This window comes from Magnusiomyces paraingens (genome assembly GCF_902498895.1).
Source record: "Magnusiomyces paraingens strain CBS 517.90 genome assembly, contig: contig1, whole genome shotgun sequence".
In the NCBI taxonomy this organism is placed as follows: Eukaryota; Fungi; Ascomycota; class Dipodascomycetes; order Dipodascales; family Dipodascaceae; genus Magnusiomyces; species Magnusiomyces paraingens.
This window is the reverse complement of record NW_022474067.1, coordinates 3,301,081-3,319,416: the sequence shown is the minus strand read 5'-3', so window position 1 is coordinate 3,319,416 and position 18,336 is coordinate 3,301,081. Positions and strand designations below refer to the sequence as shown.

The window sequence follows — 18,336 nt, the reverse complement described above, 5'->3', positions numbered from 1 at the left end:
TTCCAACGATGTAAGGACCTTTTCTAACGAAGATCTTTTTACCAATAATGTTACTATCACAACTGATGAAGCTACTGCTGATGCAACATTTTGAAATTTTATTTGTTGATATTTATTTTTTTTTTTAAAAAAAATATAAAAAATAAAAAGAATAAAAAAAAATACCAATAAAATCAACTGATATATATATATAACGATATGAAAAACACAAGCTAGAAAAGAGAGAGAAAGAGAGTATTGATTTTGGTTAAAAAAAAACGACAGTACAGTTGCACGGTTTGAATTTAAATTACCAAAAAAGAAACATGTTTCTAGTTCTTTAGGAGTTGGCAAATAAGACGAGATACAAAAAAAAAAGCCAAAATTCTATTTTACCATAGAAAATGTGCTAAAAAAAAGCTCTGAGAAAAGAAAGGCCCAACTAAATCTGTTTGTTTAAGAAACTATCCCACATCCGCACTGAGAATGTATACTACTTTCACGTGTAGTACAGTCAGTCAAGAAGTTAAACTATTAGTACAAGGACAAAAGCCAAAAAAAAATCTTATACAAAGATTCTTGCGGTCTTATCCTCTTTTTCTTTTTTCTTTTGAGCTCATAAGGAAACATATACATCTTTTTTTTTTTTTACATATACCTTCACCTATCCTTCCATCCTTCCATCCTTCCATCCACTCTCTAAATCCACTACTAGACTTCAATTGCATTAAATGGACCCTCATGGTTATGTGGAAAAGTCCTCGAGACGTTGGTCAGGGAATCATAAACTTGCTTCGAAAAACATCCCCGACCGGCCATCTTCCACCGCTCCTACATACATGCCCCTTACAGATCCATCTAATGGTAAGTTATCGTGTACCTACATAACGTGACTATATATCTCTATATATCGTATCGTATCAATAAAAAGAACTCTTTTAAGATATCTTCCGAAATAATGTCCGTCATTTTAAAAAATAAATAACGATAAAATAAAATAAAGTAAAAAGACAAAACTAAAATGGAAATCTAACCTCTCATACTAGGCTCTGAACCTAAACGTCAGATCCAAAATTACCATCATCACCGACGTAGTGCCAAGTCAACAGAATATTCTTTCCCTCCTTACTCACCTGGACGTACGGTATCTGCTCCACAGATTCCCCAGCATAAAAGGTCCAGCTCGTTAGGAACGATTCCTCTTAAAAACACCAAAAACTTCTATTCATACCCCAGCCTGAACACTGCATTTGAGTCTCCTAGCACTGCAAATTCTTCCATATCCTCCTCCTTGTCTACTACTTCCTCTAGAAGACCTAGTAAAACAGTTCACTTTGAATCAACTAGCGCTGACAAAGCCCGAGCTAAAAGAAATCGCCACTCCATTGCCGTGTCGCCTTCTGAAATCAAATCTTCTCTCCGTCAAAGTTCGACATTGTTCCCTTCAAAAGAGTTTTCCGAAGATACGTTAGAAAAGAAAATTCATCTACCAGAGAGTATTAGCCCAACATTTTCTCTTCCTGCTTCTTCATCACATCAAAACACATATTTACAAACCATTTCTCCTCATAACATGGTTCCACTGCTTCCATATTCACAAGACAATAGACAACAGTACTCTTATTATCCTACTCAGCAACAGCCACTTCAACAACAGCCGCAACAACCCCAGCACTTGTTTCCACCTCCACAACAACAACAGGTGTACCTGCATCCAATCCAAACAAACCATGTCAATGCCAATTATGTCTATGGGAGCCACACTTCCTATTATCCTCCACAACCCATGCATCAAAACCCAACTTTCTACAAGCCTTACTCTGCACCAACGGTTTATGGGACCCCCCCTGCTGCCACACCTCAGTCACCAATTTTACCCATGTACGGGAACACCTGGCCAGGATACCCCCAGCCACCCATCCCATCGCGTGTTTCTAGCTCCACTGCAAGTAACCAGGAAATGTCAAATCTCTACTCGACCTACCCAAAACGTCGTGTAAGCAATGCTGGGAGCATTTCAGCAGGAAGCAGCCATAGTAGTTGCAGCAGTAGCGAGAGTAGTAGCAGTGGAAGCAGTAGCAATGGAGGAGGAAGTAGCAGCAGCAGCAGCAATAGTAGTGGTACTAGCATTGCTTTGGAACAACCAAAGATTCCTCTTCGGATGCGGGCAAGTAGAGTTAAGGCCCAGCAGCAACAGCTGCAACAACAACATATTCAATCAGATTTATCGATTCTGCAACAGAATACGGATGATCACTCCGAGCCGGGTGTTATTCGTATTCCGTCTCCGGGCCAAATCTTCAACTCTAGCATGGAATTAACTTTGAGCATTTCGCGCAAAAAAAACATATTCGGAGAACGCCAGATTTTTACCGATGATAAAGAACCCGAGGAAGAAACGATCCGGACAGAATTGTGGCAGCATCAGCAGCATCAGCAGCATCAGCAGCAACAACAGCAACAACAGCAGAGTCTCATGTCACAGTCTCAATTGCAATGCTATCAACGTGCCGGATCGCCTTTGTTGCTGCCTCAGAGAATCTTTGAGCCTCATTTCCCAAGTAGTAACCCAACTGCGACAACGTTGACTACTGCAATCATTATTAGCTCGCTTTTAGCCAAAGTGAAAAATATTGCTATGCGCGTTGCCTCAAAATATGCTAAGCTCAACAATGCACCACCCTTATTACAGGTGACTGCTCAGTTTATGATTTTTTTCATTTCGCTTGACTTTTTGGTTAATTTGTTTGCAAAGTTTGGACTCTTGAAAAGCATGGATATGTTTCTTATTAATGTTGTGATTGCAAGCACAGTATGGGCGTTTTTCATGAGAAATTGGCAACTGAGGTATCAGAGAGAAAGTGCGAAGCAATATTAATAAAGTAACAATGAATTGAAATAATTGCTGGTATTATAGGGTGATAATTTGTGTATGGTTTTGGGTATAATTTTTGTAAAAGTCATAAATTGGATATAATGGTTAATTTATATTATATTTTTTCCCCCTCTCTCTTTAAACAGTATGACAAAAGAGACATTTTGTATGTCTGATACACTGCTTTTTTAATTATATTTCTCAGATGATCAAATCATCACGATATAAATATTATGAGAAAAAACAGGGGCGAAGAAATAGAAAAAATAAAACTGTAATTATTTGGTAAACTTTTGATCAAGTTGAAGAAGACTATTTGAGGAAGTTTTGCACTGCAATATACATGTATGACTTTCAAAAGGTTGAAGTAAAAATTTTTTTATTAATACTTATTTTGAAAATCTTTTGCAAAGTATTCAAATAGAATCTTTTAAAAGTTAATGTATACCTTTTGTTTTGCATAACATTGCAGGTCATCTCATCTCATCTCACCCTTAAAAAAAAAAGGCAAAACAAAAAAGAAACAAGAAAGAAAGAAAGACAGGAATAAAAAAAAAGTAAACAAAATAAACATTACTTTGTGAAAAAAAAAAAAAGAAAAAAACAGGATATTTGTTTTATTTTACCGCGTATACTGTACGCATAATGTGATTGTGCAAAAAAAAAAAAAAATAAAAATAAGAAGGTTCAAAAAAAGGGGGAAAAACAGCAACGTAAAAAATAATCTGATGAGACAAACAAAAAAAAACTGAATCTTTTAGAGTCAACATCGTCATCATTAGAGAGAGGTAATGAATAAGAAACAGAAGGGGGAAGAAAAGAGAAAAGAAACAGGGAAAAAGTGGGATGCAAAGAAGATGGGAAATGTCTCGGAATATTTTATTTTAAATTTAACAAGTATAAAGTAGAAAAAGGAAAAAGGAAATATGATTTTTTGATTTTTTTTTTTTTTTGAATACAAAAAAACCAAAAAATTGAGGGCACATTTTTTAGAAAACATTTTAGATGAAAAATCACCTTTTGTATAAAAAAACTTGAAAAAAAAAATTAAAAAATTAAAAGGGGAAAAAAAAAGCAAAAATTTGAAGAGTACGAAATTATAATAATTATAATTTTATACTCTTTAAATGGGTTATTATTATAATCAAAGGTTTGAAACTTCCCGTAAGAAAAAATATTTATTATTTTGAATATTATTTTAAATATTATTTCCCAATATTATTTATTTAAAAAATTAAAAAAAAAAAGATGGAAGAAAAAAAAAACAAAAAAAAAGAAGGTTAGCACGTTATGAAGCGTATTTTACTTACCATATGGTCTTATTCAACAGTGCTATGAGCATTTTATTTATTTTTTTTTTATAAACCTATACTTTTCTTCTTTTTTTCATTTAATCAGTCAATTCATACTGCATAGATTGGGAAAAAAATATAAATTTTTTCAAGACGAGAAGCTTACAATCGACTTCCCGCCTTCAATGCGATATAGTCAACGTGCTGGGAAGATAAAAAAAATGGGAAAAAATGAGCAAGGTATACAAATGAAAAGAAAAATTTCCAAGCAGTTATACAATAAGATTGAGGGTGAATGTTTTTATTGAGCAATTTGATTGTATGATGAAAGTAAATAATATATGCCACGATTAAAAGATTTTCAAATGAAGGAAAAAAAAAATGAATATTATTATTATTATTACTTTTTTTAGAGATTATTTTCAATGTAATACAAATATTAAAATATATATTTTCCAAGCCTTTATTCTTAAAAATACAATTAAAAATAAAAATAAAAATAAAGCTTAGAAGTATGAAGAATATTAGAGTTTATCATCATTTTGAAAATAATAGATTTTTGGGTTGGCATTATCTAGTATTCAGGCAGTGTGTGTATAAGCAAATTTTTTTTTTTTTAAAATAGTAAATCATTTCGCTACTGTTAAAAAAAATAAACTATAAAAAATAAATGAAAAAAATAAATAAAAAAAAAAAAGGAGAAACAGAGGAAAGTAGCTTTTATGGTTTACTGGCCGATGTCTTCTCGGAGATGGGAGGCACTTCTCTTCTCCATCTCGTTTCCGGATAGAGTTTATACAACTGTAACAATGCCGCATGCTTCTAAAGCTTTTTTTTTTTTTTTTTTTAAAAAAAAAGAAAAAAAAATCTTTTCTGCTTCTATATGGTACTTTTCTTTAATTACTTTTTGTTTAAAGGGATATACTGAAACTGTTGTTGCAAGTACCGTTTAGTTAAAGTAAGTCGCACAAGGTGAGGGAAAGACATTTGACATTTCCTGAAAAAAAAAAAAAAAAAAAAAAAAACATATCCTGCAAAACTGAGATTCCATTTGATCTGGAATTACTATGCGTACAACGATGACGACGCAAGATTGACTGTACTCTTAATTTGTTTTAAGCAAAAAAAAAAAAGAATATAGAAATAGATGTATGTTTTTTCTAAAAATATTTTCAAACGCACTGCTTTAATACATGTTTGTATGAGTAGTAATGTACGAAACAATAAAAAATATTTCTTCTTAATTACTATTTAATTTTTGGCACCAGTTAATAGCTTATAAGCTGTTATAATTAATAAATAATTAGCCAAGATCTTTAATAGAGGCAATTTTTTACGCCTTCCTCTTTTCCCTTCTACACAACTGCCTGATACCATTGAATGGTTGCAAAAGACAACTTTCATTCTTGTATCCGGCATTCTTTAGCCCTAAGAGAAAAAAAAAATGAAAAAGAGTTAGTAATTCACATCTTTATTTTTGTTTCTATGTGCCTTGCATGCATGGAAGAACCAAAATTTGGGGTTACATTTAAAATAATAATAATAATAATAATAATAATAATAATAATAATAATAATAATAATAATAATAATAATAATAATAATAATAATAATAATAATAATAATAATAATAATAATAATAATAATAATAATAATAATAATAATAATAATAAAAGCTGGTCTCTACGGCACAATGAGTGACAATAAATTTTTGGCCAAGCCCTAAGAAACCCTTTAGATTGAGTTACAATCACTCGGCAATTATGAAAATGAAGGAGAAAAGACAAGAAAGTGGCTGAGATTACGAATCACAGAATTAAAACCAGGCGTAACCATTCATACGTTGGTCATATGTACAGGTTTCAATGTTGCTGTGGATATATTTCTAGGCAGCAAGAGTAGACATTATAACTTGAAGTATAAAGCAATATAACCTTTCAAGGGGAAAAAAGAGATATATATATAGAGGGAGAGAGTGGTATAAGAGTTTGCAAGAAAATAATTTATCAACGTTGCAATTGAAGCTGAGTTAATTTTGTAAGAATGATAGTATGGTTTTTGAGAATCTGGAAACACAGAAGAAAAATAAAAGAGTCTAAAGCAAAAATCCTGTTTTTTACAGGGATGGATGAGACTTTAAAATATTTCAAAGATTCTTTAATCAAAAAAAAAAGGAAAACGATTCCAATATTACGAATAAAATGGCAAGAAACATGATTGCCTCTTTTTCTTAATGGTGGCAACTGCTGAGCCTGAAGTTATTATCAGAGCTTAAATCTGCAATAGTACCTACTACCACTTTGATCATCACCTAATCAACATGGGTACGATGAAGGTTGTTCAAGAAAATTGCAATATTAATTACAAAAATAATTAAGATTGCTTTATATTGAAAGCCTTCTGAAATAATTGAGGAAAATACTTTTAAAATTTTTGAATAATAATAAAAAAAATTGCCTTACATAAAAATTATCTCCTATTTTTTTTTTTCTCTCCACATTGGTATTAATAATCTTGTAAACACAGCATTCTGCGCAGAATATATGTATCGATAGCGGAAAGAAGGATGGTTAGATCAAACCTTTTGGACTGAAAAATCACTTCAATTTCAATATTCAAAAAAAAAAAAAAAAAAACACTTTGATTCTCATCTCTTTCTATATATTTATTTTTTTTAAAATTAGAATTATATTGCTTCAACACATGCACATATACTATTTTAATTTTTAATTTTTTTTCTTCATCTCTTCTCGCTCAGAGCTCATCATTTACTTTATTTGCTAATAAGGTTATAAACTTTGCTACACTATAGTGTAGTAAGTATTTAGGGTTTTCACGAGAAGCAAGAAACTTACATTTTAAAAAAAAAAAAAAATTAAAGTGCAACATTTACTCAGAACGATGGGTGGAAAGAAAATTACTTTTAAAATTTATTAAAAAATATATTTAAAATAGTTGCAAAGATTGGTTATTTGATAATAAATTTGGAGAGTTTTATTTTTCTATGGGGGAGGGAATCTGTGGAGTTTTTAGAGAAACGTGGGGTATTTTATTATGTGTAGAAGAAAATGGATTATTGTTTTTTCCATTTTCCCCGATTTGTTAAAATGCTTAATTAAACGAACAGAAATGGGAGGGGAAAAAAAAAGAATTTTTTATTCCCCATATTTTAAATAAAGATAGATATATATGGATAATTAAATAAAAAAAATTAAACGTTGTTCGAAGACTTGTTTTTCTTTTGGACGATTAAGTCAATTGGACAAATAGAAAAAAAAAATTTGATTACTCCTTTAAACATTCTGTATGTTTGTTTTATATTTAATGATAAAAAAAGAGTCAAGTTTTATTTTTATTTTTATTTTTAATTTTAATTTTAATTTTAAAGTCAAGTATTGTACTATTCCTTAGGAGAAAAAAAAACGATGAAAATGGTAATGAAAGAAGATTAAAGACAAGCATAAAACGGTAGATTTCAATGATGAAGTAGCGTCATTTTTTTTTTATAGTCATCATATGGAACGAATTTGAAGTAAAAAGGAGTTGCAAAAACATCAATGCAATGTCATATCCACCATCGACTCAATATTGCTGTTTTTAAAAACCTGATAAAAAAAAAAAGTATACGATTGTGGGTATTTCACCTTTTTTTTTTTTTTTTTTTTTTAATGACATCAACAATAATTAGTACTTTATGCATTTATACATCAATTTAACCTTTTTTTTTTTTTTTTTTTAATTATCTTTTAGTATCTATTACATTTATTCCTAAAGAGGTAGTGACGACTTTTTGAGGTTCCACTGTTCTTTTGTTTAAGACATGTCGAAAGCAAGAAAGAGAATATATATGTCGTATTTTATGTTTTGAGAGAAGATGGAAAGGAAGAAAAAAAAAAAAAAAAAAAAAAAAAACTGGTGATACCATCGTGACATCAAGAGGGAGTGATATTTTTTTTTCCCTAGCAATAAATGAATTAACGTTAGTTATATATATTGTTAATATATTGTTAACAATATTTTAAGAATTATTTATTCTACGTTTATCGTTAAAAATTCCAGTTCGGATAATGAGTCAGGTTAATGACGGGTAGATTGATAACCGAAAGAAAGCTAGCTTTATCACGCATTTCTCTTATTTTATTTATTTATTTTTTTTTTTAATTTTTGACTTTAGATTGCGCTGCAAACGCTTTAAAAAGAATATGTAAGTAAGTGAGAAAAAAAGAATTCAAATCATTTGAGCTTGCGTCACATTTCATCTAAAGAGAAACAGAAAAAAAAAAAAAAATTTATGTTATTGTTATTGTTAATTAGAATTAAAAATAAAAAAAATAAAAAAAATAAAAAAAATAAAAAAAATAAAAAAAATAAAAAAAAAAATTTAAAATCCAAAAATATCTCATTAAAAAAATTACACAAATTTTCTTTCTTATATTACTCATGGGTTATAAAAGAACAAGGACTTTATTTTTATTTTTATTTTTAATTTTTAATTTTTTTTTTATATGCCCAGTTCTCTCCGCATTCAAATTTATTTTAAAGATTGTTGTAGCCGTGCCTCAAATCAGATGGGAGTGTGTATGTGTGTATGTCAAATAAGACTGGTGCATGTGGGTGTTGAGATTTGCTCACATGAGCACAACGGTTTCTTCGTTTTTGTCTTTGACTTGGTTGCTAAAGGAAATTGATTGATCGATTGATTGATTGAAAGAACAATTTTCACACAAACGACTAAGAAAAATAATCATTTACACCCTCTCCCCCAAATAAAACAAAAATTATAAATAAAAAAATTAAATAAATTCTTTGTAAACGATAAATTATTGTTAATCTTTCTCATCAATTGACATATAAGTAGAATAACCGATAATTGATCCCATCTTTAACATGAGTAAGATGAGGTCCTGATAGCAATTGACTTAAATTTTAACTTCTTGCAAATAACAAAACAATTAAAGAATCAAACAACTCAACAACTAACTAAATATCTTTTTTTTAATTTGCCTTCAATCGAATATAGTGAAATTCCATTGAAGGCGTTTAATGTCAATGGCTTTTTGTCTAAATTTATTTTAGCGAAAATCCTCATTTTAGACCAAAGAAGAGGTTACACCGACCTCATTTGATTATAATGGCAACTTTTAAGCTCATACAATGGAATTTTTTTTTTTTTTTTTTTTTGATATCATAATTGAAATATTAATAAACTAAATACGGTATTATTACTCTTTTCTATTTTATTTCTATTTATTTATATTTTTTTTTTATCCAAAATCGAATGTTCCGGATAAGTTCAAATGAGGTTTTTGAAAAAAAAAAAATAACTCATGGCTCGAGAAATAATGTCTATAGTTATATATAATAATAATGCTCACACTAGGGTTTAAAATAAAAAGTAAAAAGTAAAAAGTAAAAAAAAAAAAAAAAAAAAAAAAAAAGAGTTGGTTGCGAGTCTAATCTTTGTCTTCCCCTTTATGTCTGGGGAGAAGTTTGCTAAGCAAGGCCTTTTACTAAGGGGAGAGAAAAAAAAAAGGTTAAGATCTTGATCTTCCAAAAGAAACAAACATCCTTAAACAAAATTAGGAAGGTCCCATCTGCAGCTTACCGCTCGGCGGAACCATGGAAAAGAAGAGGTTTGTTTATTGTAGTAACAGGGCAGTATTATATAATTATTAAAAATATAAAAGGGAACCTGATCAGGTTCATGAGAATAAATCAAAAATATAAATAGCTTGTATATATATATATATATATATATATATATATATATATACAAAAAAAAAATTATTTAGGGCCATAGGATAAAGTTTTGAATAGGCACCGCTGTGCCACATTATTGTTGTTTTGTTGGTGAATAATAAATAGTGGTTATTAAATGGTCTTAATATGGGACAAAGAGTTTTCTTTATTATACACTTTTTTTTTTTTTTTTTTTTTTTTTTTTTTTTTTTCTTTTCAAAAATATAAATACTCCAATGATTCCTCTCGAGAAATTAAATAGATCTCATTTTCATTTTCATTTGTATTTTTATTTTTTTTATTTTTATTTGTATTTGTATTTGTATTTGTATTTTTTTTTTTTTTCTCTTTCTCTTTCTTGACTCTATAAACTCACAAACCAACAACAACTCTACACATTTCCCACTACATCACTTTTAATATTGCACCTCCATGGCCTCCAACGACTATTATCATCACAACAACTCATCTCACTCATCAAGCCAACCACGATATGCTGCTATGCCAAGTGCCTCTGTCGTGGCTGCCATTTTGCCAGAAGCTTCCTCTTCTTCAACATCAAGACGACGAAAATCTAAAGGTAAATATGCTGGGTCTCATCACTATACTAGGGACGATGTTTATGGGGTATCCATCGAAAAGAAGATTCTTCGCAACATCAAATCCAAGTTTAGTCATAGACCCTCCTATGAGTTCCAACCAAGCTTTCAAGATGCCGCAACTTTCAACAGTAGTTTATATTCTTCCTCAGGTTTCTCAGGATTTTCTGCGACAGCAGACAATTCTAGTAGCACTAGTGGTAGAGGCAGCAGCAGTTCATATACAAGTCATTACCCCCCAGAATCCAATTACACTCACTTGGATCCTTTGCAACTTCGTGAACAACGTCGCAAACAGAATCAAGAAAGAAGTAGTCTTTCCGTTGCTGTTGTCAGCGATGATTCAGAATCTGATCCTGATGATCCAACAAAAAGATCTAATGCAGATCTGGCTGCTATCAATAACCCTTACTCCTTTAAACCGTTGGCACCTGTAGCCTCACACCACAGATTGCGCCCAAAGAATAGCGCCGCAACCTTTAGTGAACTAGTCACACAGCCTGCATCTATAAGCACCAAGGCTGTAAGGTCCAATTCTTCTCCCAATCCACCACGCGTAAAGTTTGTGACTTTTCAAAACACCTCAGACCCAACAATCGCTACTACAAGCACTGTAACTAAACAGCCGCATCACAGCACTGTATTGCCTAAAAAGTCTGCACTCAAATCTTCATCTTCATCTTCCTCTTCTCACCATTCTCGCAACCATATGACTTCTACCCAAGTCCCCAGCAATTCCCAAGAAGGAGCCACTTCTTCTTCTTCTTCTTCTTCTTCTGCTCCTGCTCCTGCTCCTGCTCCTACTTCCAAGGATCAAGATGCTCATATTAGATACTCAACTTATGGCTTGTATATTAAGAAGGGTAGCCATCATGGCTCAAGCACTGATCTTTCTGCAACCAATAACAATAACCAACCTTCACAACAGCCTCGCTCATTATCTCATTCTCCTTCAAGAGCCCAGGCAATGTTGAATGACCAGCAACAGCAGCAACTACAACGTCTTCATAAACGCTCTGAGGCTGATCTTAATCCGCAGATAAGACACAAAAGAAGTCACCGCAACCTACATAAGTCAAAATCATCTTCTTCTATAAGTAATGCTTCATCTGTCTTGGGACAGGGTACCTTGCCTATTCCACAGTCTATTTACGATACTACTACTACTACTACTACTACTTATAACACTGGAAATCCAACCTATTATTATCCTCAGCAGCACCAGCAAAGCCAACAACAACAAATTTATGGCCAGCGTATGATTTCAATGGTTGGACCTAAAGGTAGTAGTCCTGCACCTCCAGATACATTCACCCAGATGAATATCTATATGGCTGAGATTATGGGAGGTCCTCATGTACATAACGTTGGCACAGAGATCAAGTTTTTGACTTGGACCTTTGTTATTTTGGCCTTGTATGTTTCTTTCAAGTTTCTTTTTGGCATGGTTCGCTCTTGGATTCAACCTCTAATCCAGATTGCTTTGATAATTACAGTTATTGTTAAACTTTTTGGTTTGGCTGGAGGTTCCAATAACAATTCCATCAGACAAAATGAAGGTAATATACATCCAGCAGTGGGGTATTACCCTCAAAATGCTCAAGACTACCATCAATATGCAATGAATTCCAAAAGGCCTCCCAATAATTCTTATCCTCCTTACACAAACTAAGGTCTATTAAAAGTTACTGGTGTGCCCTTCTTTTTTTTTTTTTTTTTTTTTTTTGTTTTTCGATTTAGACGCACTTTTGTTGAGTGATGCTGCGACAGAACAAAGCACGGTATCTTGACACCTCCAAAACACCTTTCAACTATCTTACAACACCGTTCCCCCCCCTTTTTTTTTTTTTTCTTTTGCTTCCAAATTTTTCTGGACAATATTCCAATTCCTTAGAAAAGAGGTTTCCATCCTTCTTCCTTTTTTTTTTTCTTTTCCCTAGTTGGTTCTTCGAATTAGACGCACTCAGGATATATGAGTGATGCTGCGATAGAACAAAGGGATTTTTTAAACACACAACGACGGAATTTTTTTTTTTTAACAACGGCTCTGCGACAGTCCTTTATATCTTTCAAACTCAAGGGATGGAGAATATCAAATAGAAACATAAAAAGTAATGAAAAAAAGAACCAACAAATAAACCTCGCGGGCCGTGGCGATGAGCTGGATACTTTTTTTTTTCTCTTTATTTTTAACTCAGTTTTATTTTTATTTTTTTTGTATTTTTATTTCCGATATTGACATTCATACGGCAGCAACACTACTTTTTTATTTATTTATTAATATATCGGACGTTTATATCATCATTGTATTTTTATCATAATCATATAGTATTTATAGAAATTTTACATCATCATCAGAAACTTACTACTTTTAGAAATCATTTGGTCCGATATAAATGAACTTTTGGATTTTTTTTTAAGAATCTTTTTGACTACGTCATAGAGGCTTAAGTAAGCTTATTAAAAGACACTTTTTTTTTTTGCAACGGTCTGTTACAATATTATGTAATATAGGTGTAATATATTAAAAAAATAATTTTTTTTTTCTTCTTCTTTTGAAAACTTCCAAAAAAAAAAAAAAATTAAAAATAAACAATCACCAAACCCATTGACCAAAAAAATACAAACAAGGCTCACTAGAACCAACACAACTGGCATTATAGCCACAAAAAACCCCCCATTCTAAACACTAAAATCCCATCCGGTCAAACATCTTGCGGTATCTATGAGCAGCAGCTTGAATGTTGGACCGGCAAATACGCGCAGGACTCGGCGTAATGGCTCTCCCAGTTCTTCTTCTAAAAGCTCTAAGGACATAACAACAACTCTGACTTCTGGTGTTGATGTTCCTGGTTCTTCTGAAACTCTGGCTTCTTCTCCACCAAAGCCAACTCGGGTAATTTTTAAACAGTCTGGATCGGGGTTAAACGAGTCATTATCTCTTTTGAAACAGGATTCAATTATTAGCAACTCGGAGCCCTCGGCGCGACAGCTTCAAAACAGTCAGAGACGTCAAGAAAATAATGATAAGCATGAAGAAACTTCTAATCAAGTATTAACTAATGGTTACAATATATCTTTAAATAATTTATTTGACTCTGCTCCACCAGCCATTAATCCGGAACAACCTATTAGCCAGCATACAACTGGATCAGGGTCACCTCATATCACCAATCCGGGTGTGATCCACACTCTTCAAAATACTCCTGCATCTAATACCCCTCCTATACCTTCAAATCGCATTATCCAACCCACTCCTATTCCTTTGCATTCTCCTTTAAATAGAACCCCATATAACCAACCAATACACCGCATATCTCCAAATGGCCACCAATTCTCTTTACGCAGCCGTCCAAGCTCCCCCCTATCTCAAGTATACCCAAACCCTCATGAACTACCAGGAAGTCCTCTTGGTTCATCTACCCCTCTTAGCATTTCTATTCCACGTACACGCATTCAGTTGCGCGTACCTGTAGGCACATCTCCACGGAATCAAACGTCACCTAACAAAATCCGACTCCAAATTCCCATTGCTCGAAATATTGGAGATGGAAGCAATGATGAAGCTGAAATTCAGACTCAAACCTCACCACAACTGTCAGTGCGACGTTTTGAAGATCCAAGAGTGGCATTTTACAAACAAGAACAACAAGAACAGCAGCAACAGCAGCAACAGCAGCAACAGCAGCAGCCAAATCATTATCAGCACCCGCATCCGCATAAAGAGCATAAAGTAGAACCACAACAACTACAGTTGGATCAAGACGAACAAGAGTGTTCTTCGGCTCACCCACCTCCTATTCGGTTTACCCATATCAACTCTTGGGCTTCTCAAGCTAAGGGGTTTCCTCAGACATCATCAGAATCAACTTCTAGGGAACCATCTTCATCATCATTTCCTAAAGAAATTTCCCCAACCCCTATAAAGCAGCAATCTTTATCTCCACCGTCTTTTAAAAATCATTCTCCATCATCTATAAACCAGCAATCATCATCTGTACTCCCACTCCCCCATGTTTCTCGAGAACCTTCTTTACAAGCTCCCAAAGAATACTCCCCACAGCCTATAAAGCAACAATCTCAATCCCCGCCTCCTCATTTTTCTCGACCCCCCTCATTATCACCTTCACCAATGCCTCGTTCTTCACAGGAATCACCTGCTTCATTTTCTCGGCCTCAAAATGAAGAAAAAATTGTTAAACAAGAACCTATTAGCCCAACAAAAAAACCTTCAAGAAACCACCGACGGTATGCTCAAAGGCATGAACCCCTTTTATTTAAATCCCCATCACCACCTCCTGAAATAAATGAAGCTTTTAGTCCGACTTCTGAATCACCTGCATCAAGCCCACAACCTCCGTCTCCCAGTCCAGAATTCTCTTCGTCAGGTTTCCCAACCTCATCTAACTTTCAACCTACGTTGGGATTTGAACCTTCATCCGGTATGGAACCTTCACCAGGGTTTGAATCTTTATCAGTAGTCCAACAATCTTCAGAAAACTTTCAGGCACAAACCAATCCTTTACTGAATAATTTAAATTACTCTTTACCAAGGTTTACACCACATATATTTGATAGTGCTTTAGGTGCTTTGCAAAACCATTTTGATGCTGTATCTTCGAAAACCCTTCCATTTCAGGAATCATTACCTAATGATAAACCTAAAAAGAAAAAACGAAGTGTGAAAAATATTTATGGATACCCTAGTCAGGTAAAAAGAAATACACGTTATGTAATTGGGCCTGATGGCAAGCCTAGTTCGATTTCTGAAGATGAAGAAGGACTTGTAACAATTGTTCCTGAAACTTATCCAGATCATAAGGAAGAATCTTTAAGCACTGTTGCTAATAGAGAAATGGCTCCTGGCGAACCGTTGCGTCCGGAAACATTGCGCCCGCAAACAGTTAATGATAATATTTTATTTAAGGCCGATACAATTGGTAAAAAACTTTTGAAAACGAACAAGACTACCAAAAATACCATTGATGAACAATATTACCCTGAAGTCATCGATATGATTAATGGGAAATCAGAAAAGTCTAATCAAAATGAATCTTCTCACAGATTTCGACATCCTACCAACATATCCTATGCTTCTGCAAATAATTTACTTGATCGAAATTTGAATCATACCCGACCTTCATTTTTTAAGGAATCATATTATCAATTGCCACAAATTTATCGCCTTCATCTCCCATTTTCCTCTATTCACAGGCGTAAGAAGTTTCGCAAATCTGGTGTTGTAGGAATGCCTCTTGAAAATCCAGAAGAACAAATGTACCCTTCGTTAGGTCCTCAAACACGATACTTTTCCCATTCATTACCTGATAATTCAACATCTTCGCAAAACTTTTACATGTTTAAGCATGGTGGGCATTCTAACCATATGTACAATTCCATGTACCGATTTCCTGAAGGAGGTCGAAGTTTAAATGGTCGTTGGAAAAGTGTTTCGAAAACGCTTAACAAAAAGAAGCTTCATAAACTTCGAGCTTTGCAGAAAAAGAAACGTCAGATTCAGAAAAAGCAAGAAGAAAAGCGATTAAAACAGCAACGTCTTTCAGACAATCAAACAACAAACCAACAGTATTTGAATTCTAAAATAGAGCTGGACTCTGATTGGCGTAAACATAAAAAGAAAGTTAAGGAGGCTATGGAAGAATTTCGAGTAGATGCGGACGAAAGCGATGATGGAGATGATGGAGATGATGAAGGTGACGATTTATCAAATTACCCCGGGTTGGCTCCAGAGAATCCAGAATATCAACATGTACCACGCGGCCCACATTTGCGCCAACAGCTTGCAGCTCTTAACGCAACAGCTGGCGGTGTTTCGTGTTCTACCGAAACAGGGCTTGGCAGTGGGTTCACTAGCCGTGCAGCCCGCCGTTGGTTTTTACACCCGTTATCTTCTTCTTGCGACCACTCCCCTAACCTTATTCAAAGCAACTCACGCCAATTCTTCCAGCCCACTGGGCAAGATGTCCCCACTGTTTTTCATGCATCATCATCTCAATTGTTTACTCTTCCTCTTCAATTTAAGACGTTAGAGCGACGCTTCATTCGTGAAACTAAACTTGGATTGCATCCAGATGAGGACGATAGTTGTGGTGAGGCAGCGGATGAAGTTTCCGGGAAACCTGCCCCTCGAGAAAACATGGAGGAGTTCATTGAGTTTGCCAAGGGAAAACTAGGAATGACTTTATCTGAAGCTGACTTAGAGCTTATCACCAAAAAGTTTGAAATCGGCAGTAGACCTAAGCGACCAAGAGAGTTTACTGAAGAGGAAAGCTCTGATGACGATGCAACACCAAGCTATAAACGGCTCAAGACCAATGAAGCCGAGGAAAATTCTACACAGCTGATAACTGAGGGAGATGATCAATTTTGGGCACAAATGGAGCTTAGAAGAAAATCCAAATTGAAAACAGGAGCTTTTCTTCCCGTAAAAAAAGCAGCAACACGCCTTCAACAACTCGATGCATTATACACCTCATACCAAGCATTTGCTGCGGGGAACGGCCCTAGAAGAGATTATTTATTTTCTGTGGATGAAGCCAAGCCTCGACCTTTGGCAATTTATAAGAATCCGTTTGAAGTCATTATGAAGAAAAAGATGCTGGGAACTGTTAAGAATGAGTTTAGTGATGATACAGATGAAGAAGAAACAGAAGATGAGGACGATGAAATCTATGAGAAGGAGGAATTTAAGGAAAATGAGGAATCTATCAATGTCAATCGGTCGGTTTTGAAGCACAGCTTGACACGCAAAGTGACTATTGATTTAGGGACCCATAAAGAAACACGCCAATATGTTGTGGCAACCCCAGATTCACAGATTGATGCTACAAACAGCAATGGACAATGGGGCCCCATATACCATAACCACCCAGAGTTACCATTTCGTGCTGGCTTGGCTGATGCCCTTTATGGTGCACGGTTTTTGTCACGACACGAGTCATTACCTGAGGAAGAAGAGACAGTGGACGAGCTTCTTTCTCGAGCAGCTTCATTTGCAAGTGGTGGGAATACAGGGAACAGTGTTCCAGATTTGTTGCAGACTCTTCATTTATATGCGGCCGAACTGTATGAGGCTTTAGGGTATAAACAAGCATACATGTCTATGGATGAGACAGCACTTCTTGGGCTTGGTGTTGTTGTAGAGGAGTTTATGAAGAGCCTTGTAGGACAAGAGGGACATCGAATGTATGCTGAGCGGGAAAAGAGTGAGATGGAAGAATATTTTGAAAACTTGGCTGTTCTTCGACGAGAGAAAGAGAAGCAGGAGGTTATTGAGAAAAATGGGGAAATGGAAAATAGTGAAGATGAAGAATCTGTAGAAGAAAATAGTCTTGATGAGAGCTCGAAGGAAGAAAAGACTGAAGAAGAAGACAGCAACCAAAAGGAAGAAGATTCTAGTGACCAAGGCAAATCAAGCAGTTCTGAGTCCGAAGATGAAGAAGATAGCAGCTCTGAAGAAGAAGAAGAAGAAAATGATGATGATGATGATCAATGATCATCAACCTTAACAATTTTAAAATGATAGACTTTAAAAAAAAAACAAATAGACAGAAAAAAAAAACAAAAAAAAGCATTATAGAGTTGAACAAAAAAAATAAAATAAATTACATGCATAATAATAATAATAATAATTACTCCGCGGACTTCTTTCTAAAAAACAAGCCAGCTCACCATTGCGCATCATTAGAAACAAATCCTAGTAATTTCCAATTTTGCAAAAAAAAAAAAAAATAAAAAAAAAAATAAAATAAAAAATAAAATAAAATAAAATAAAATAAAATAAAATTAAATGAATAAAAAAATAGTAAATATAAAAAAATAAAAGGAAAAGG

The 18,336-nt window shown here is 33.9% G+C and overlaps 3 protein-coding genes across 3 annotated transcripts; all 3 read left to right on the top strand.

Annotated features, from left to right (window-relative positions):
- Positions 1-710: 710 nt before the first annotated feature.
- On the top strand, positions 711-2,857 carry SAPINGB_P000979 (uncharacterized protein; the record flags this gene model as incomplete). Its single annotated transcript, XM_031995702.1, has 2 exons — positions 711-843; positions 1,026-2,857. The coding sequence occupies 2 exons, from the start codon at positions 711-713 to the stop codon at positions 2,855-2,857; spliced, it is 1,965 nt and encodes a 654-aa protein (XP_031851593.1).
- A 7,459-nt stretch (positions 2,858-10,316) lies between these two features.
- Positions 10,317-12,155, top strand: SAPINGB_P000978 (uncharacterized protein; the record flags this gene model as incomplete). Its single annotated transcript, XM_031995701.1, has 1 exon — positions 10,317-12,155. The coding sequence occupies one exon, from the start codon at positions 10,317-10,319 to the stop codon at positions 12,153-12,155; it is 1,839 nt and encodes a 612-aa protein (XP_031851592.1).
- A 1,053-nt stretch (positions 12,156-13,208) lies between these two features.
- Positions 13,209-17,999, top strand: SAPINGB_P000977 (uncharacterized protein; the record flags this gene model as incomplete). The annotated part of the gene is made up of 1 exon (XM_031995700.1): positions 13,209-17,999. One exon carries the CDS (start codon positions 13,209-13,211, stop codon positions 17,997-17,999), a length of 4,791 nt encoding a protein of 1,596 aa, XP_031851591.1.
- Between the last annotated feature and the right edge of the window lie 337 nt (positions 18,000-18,336).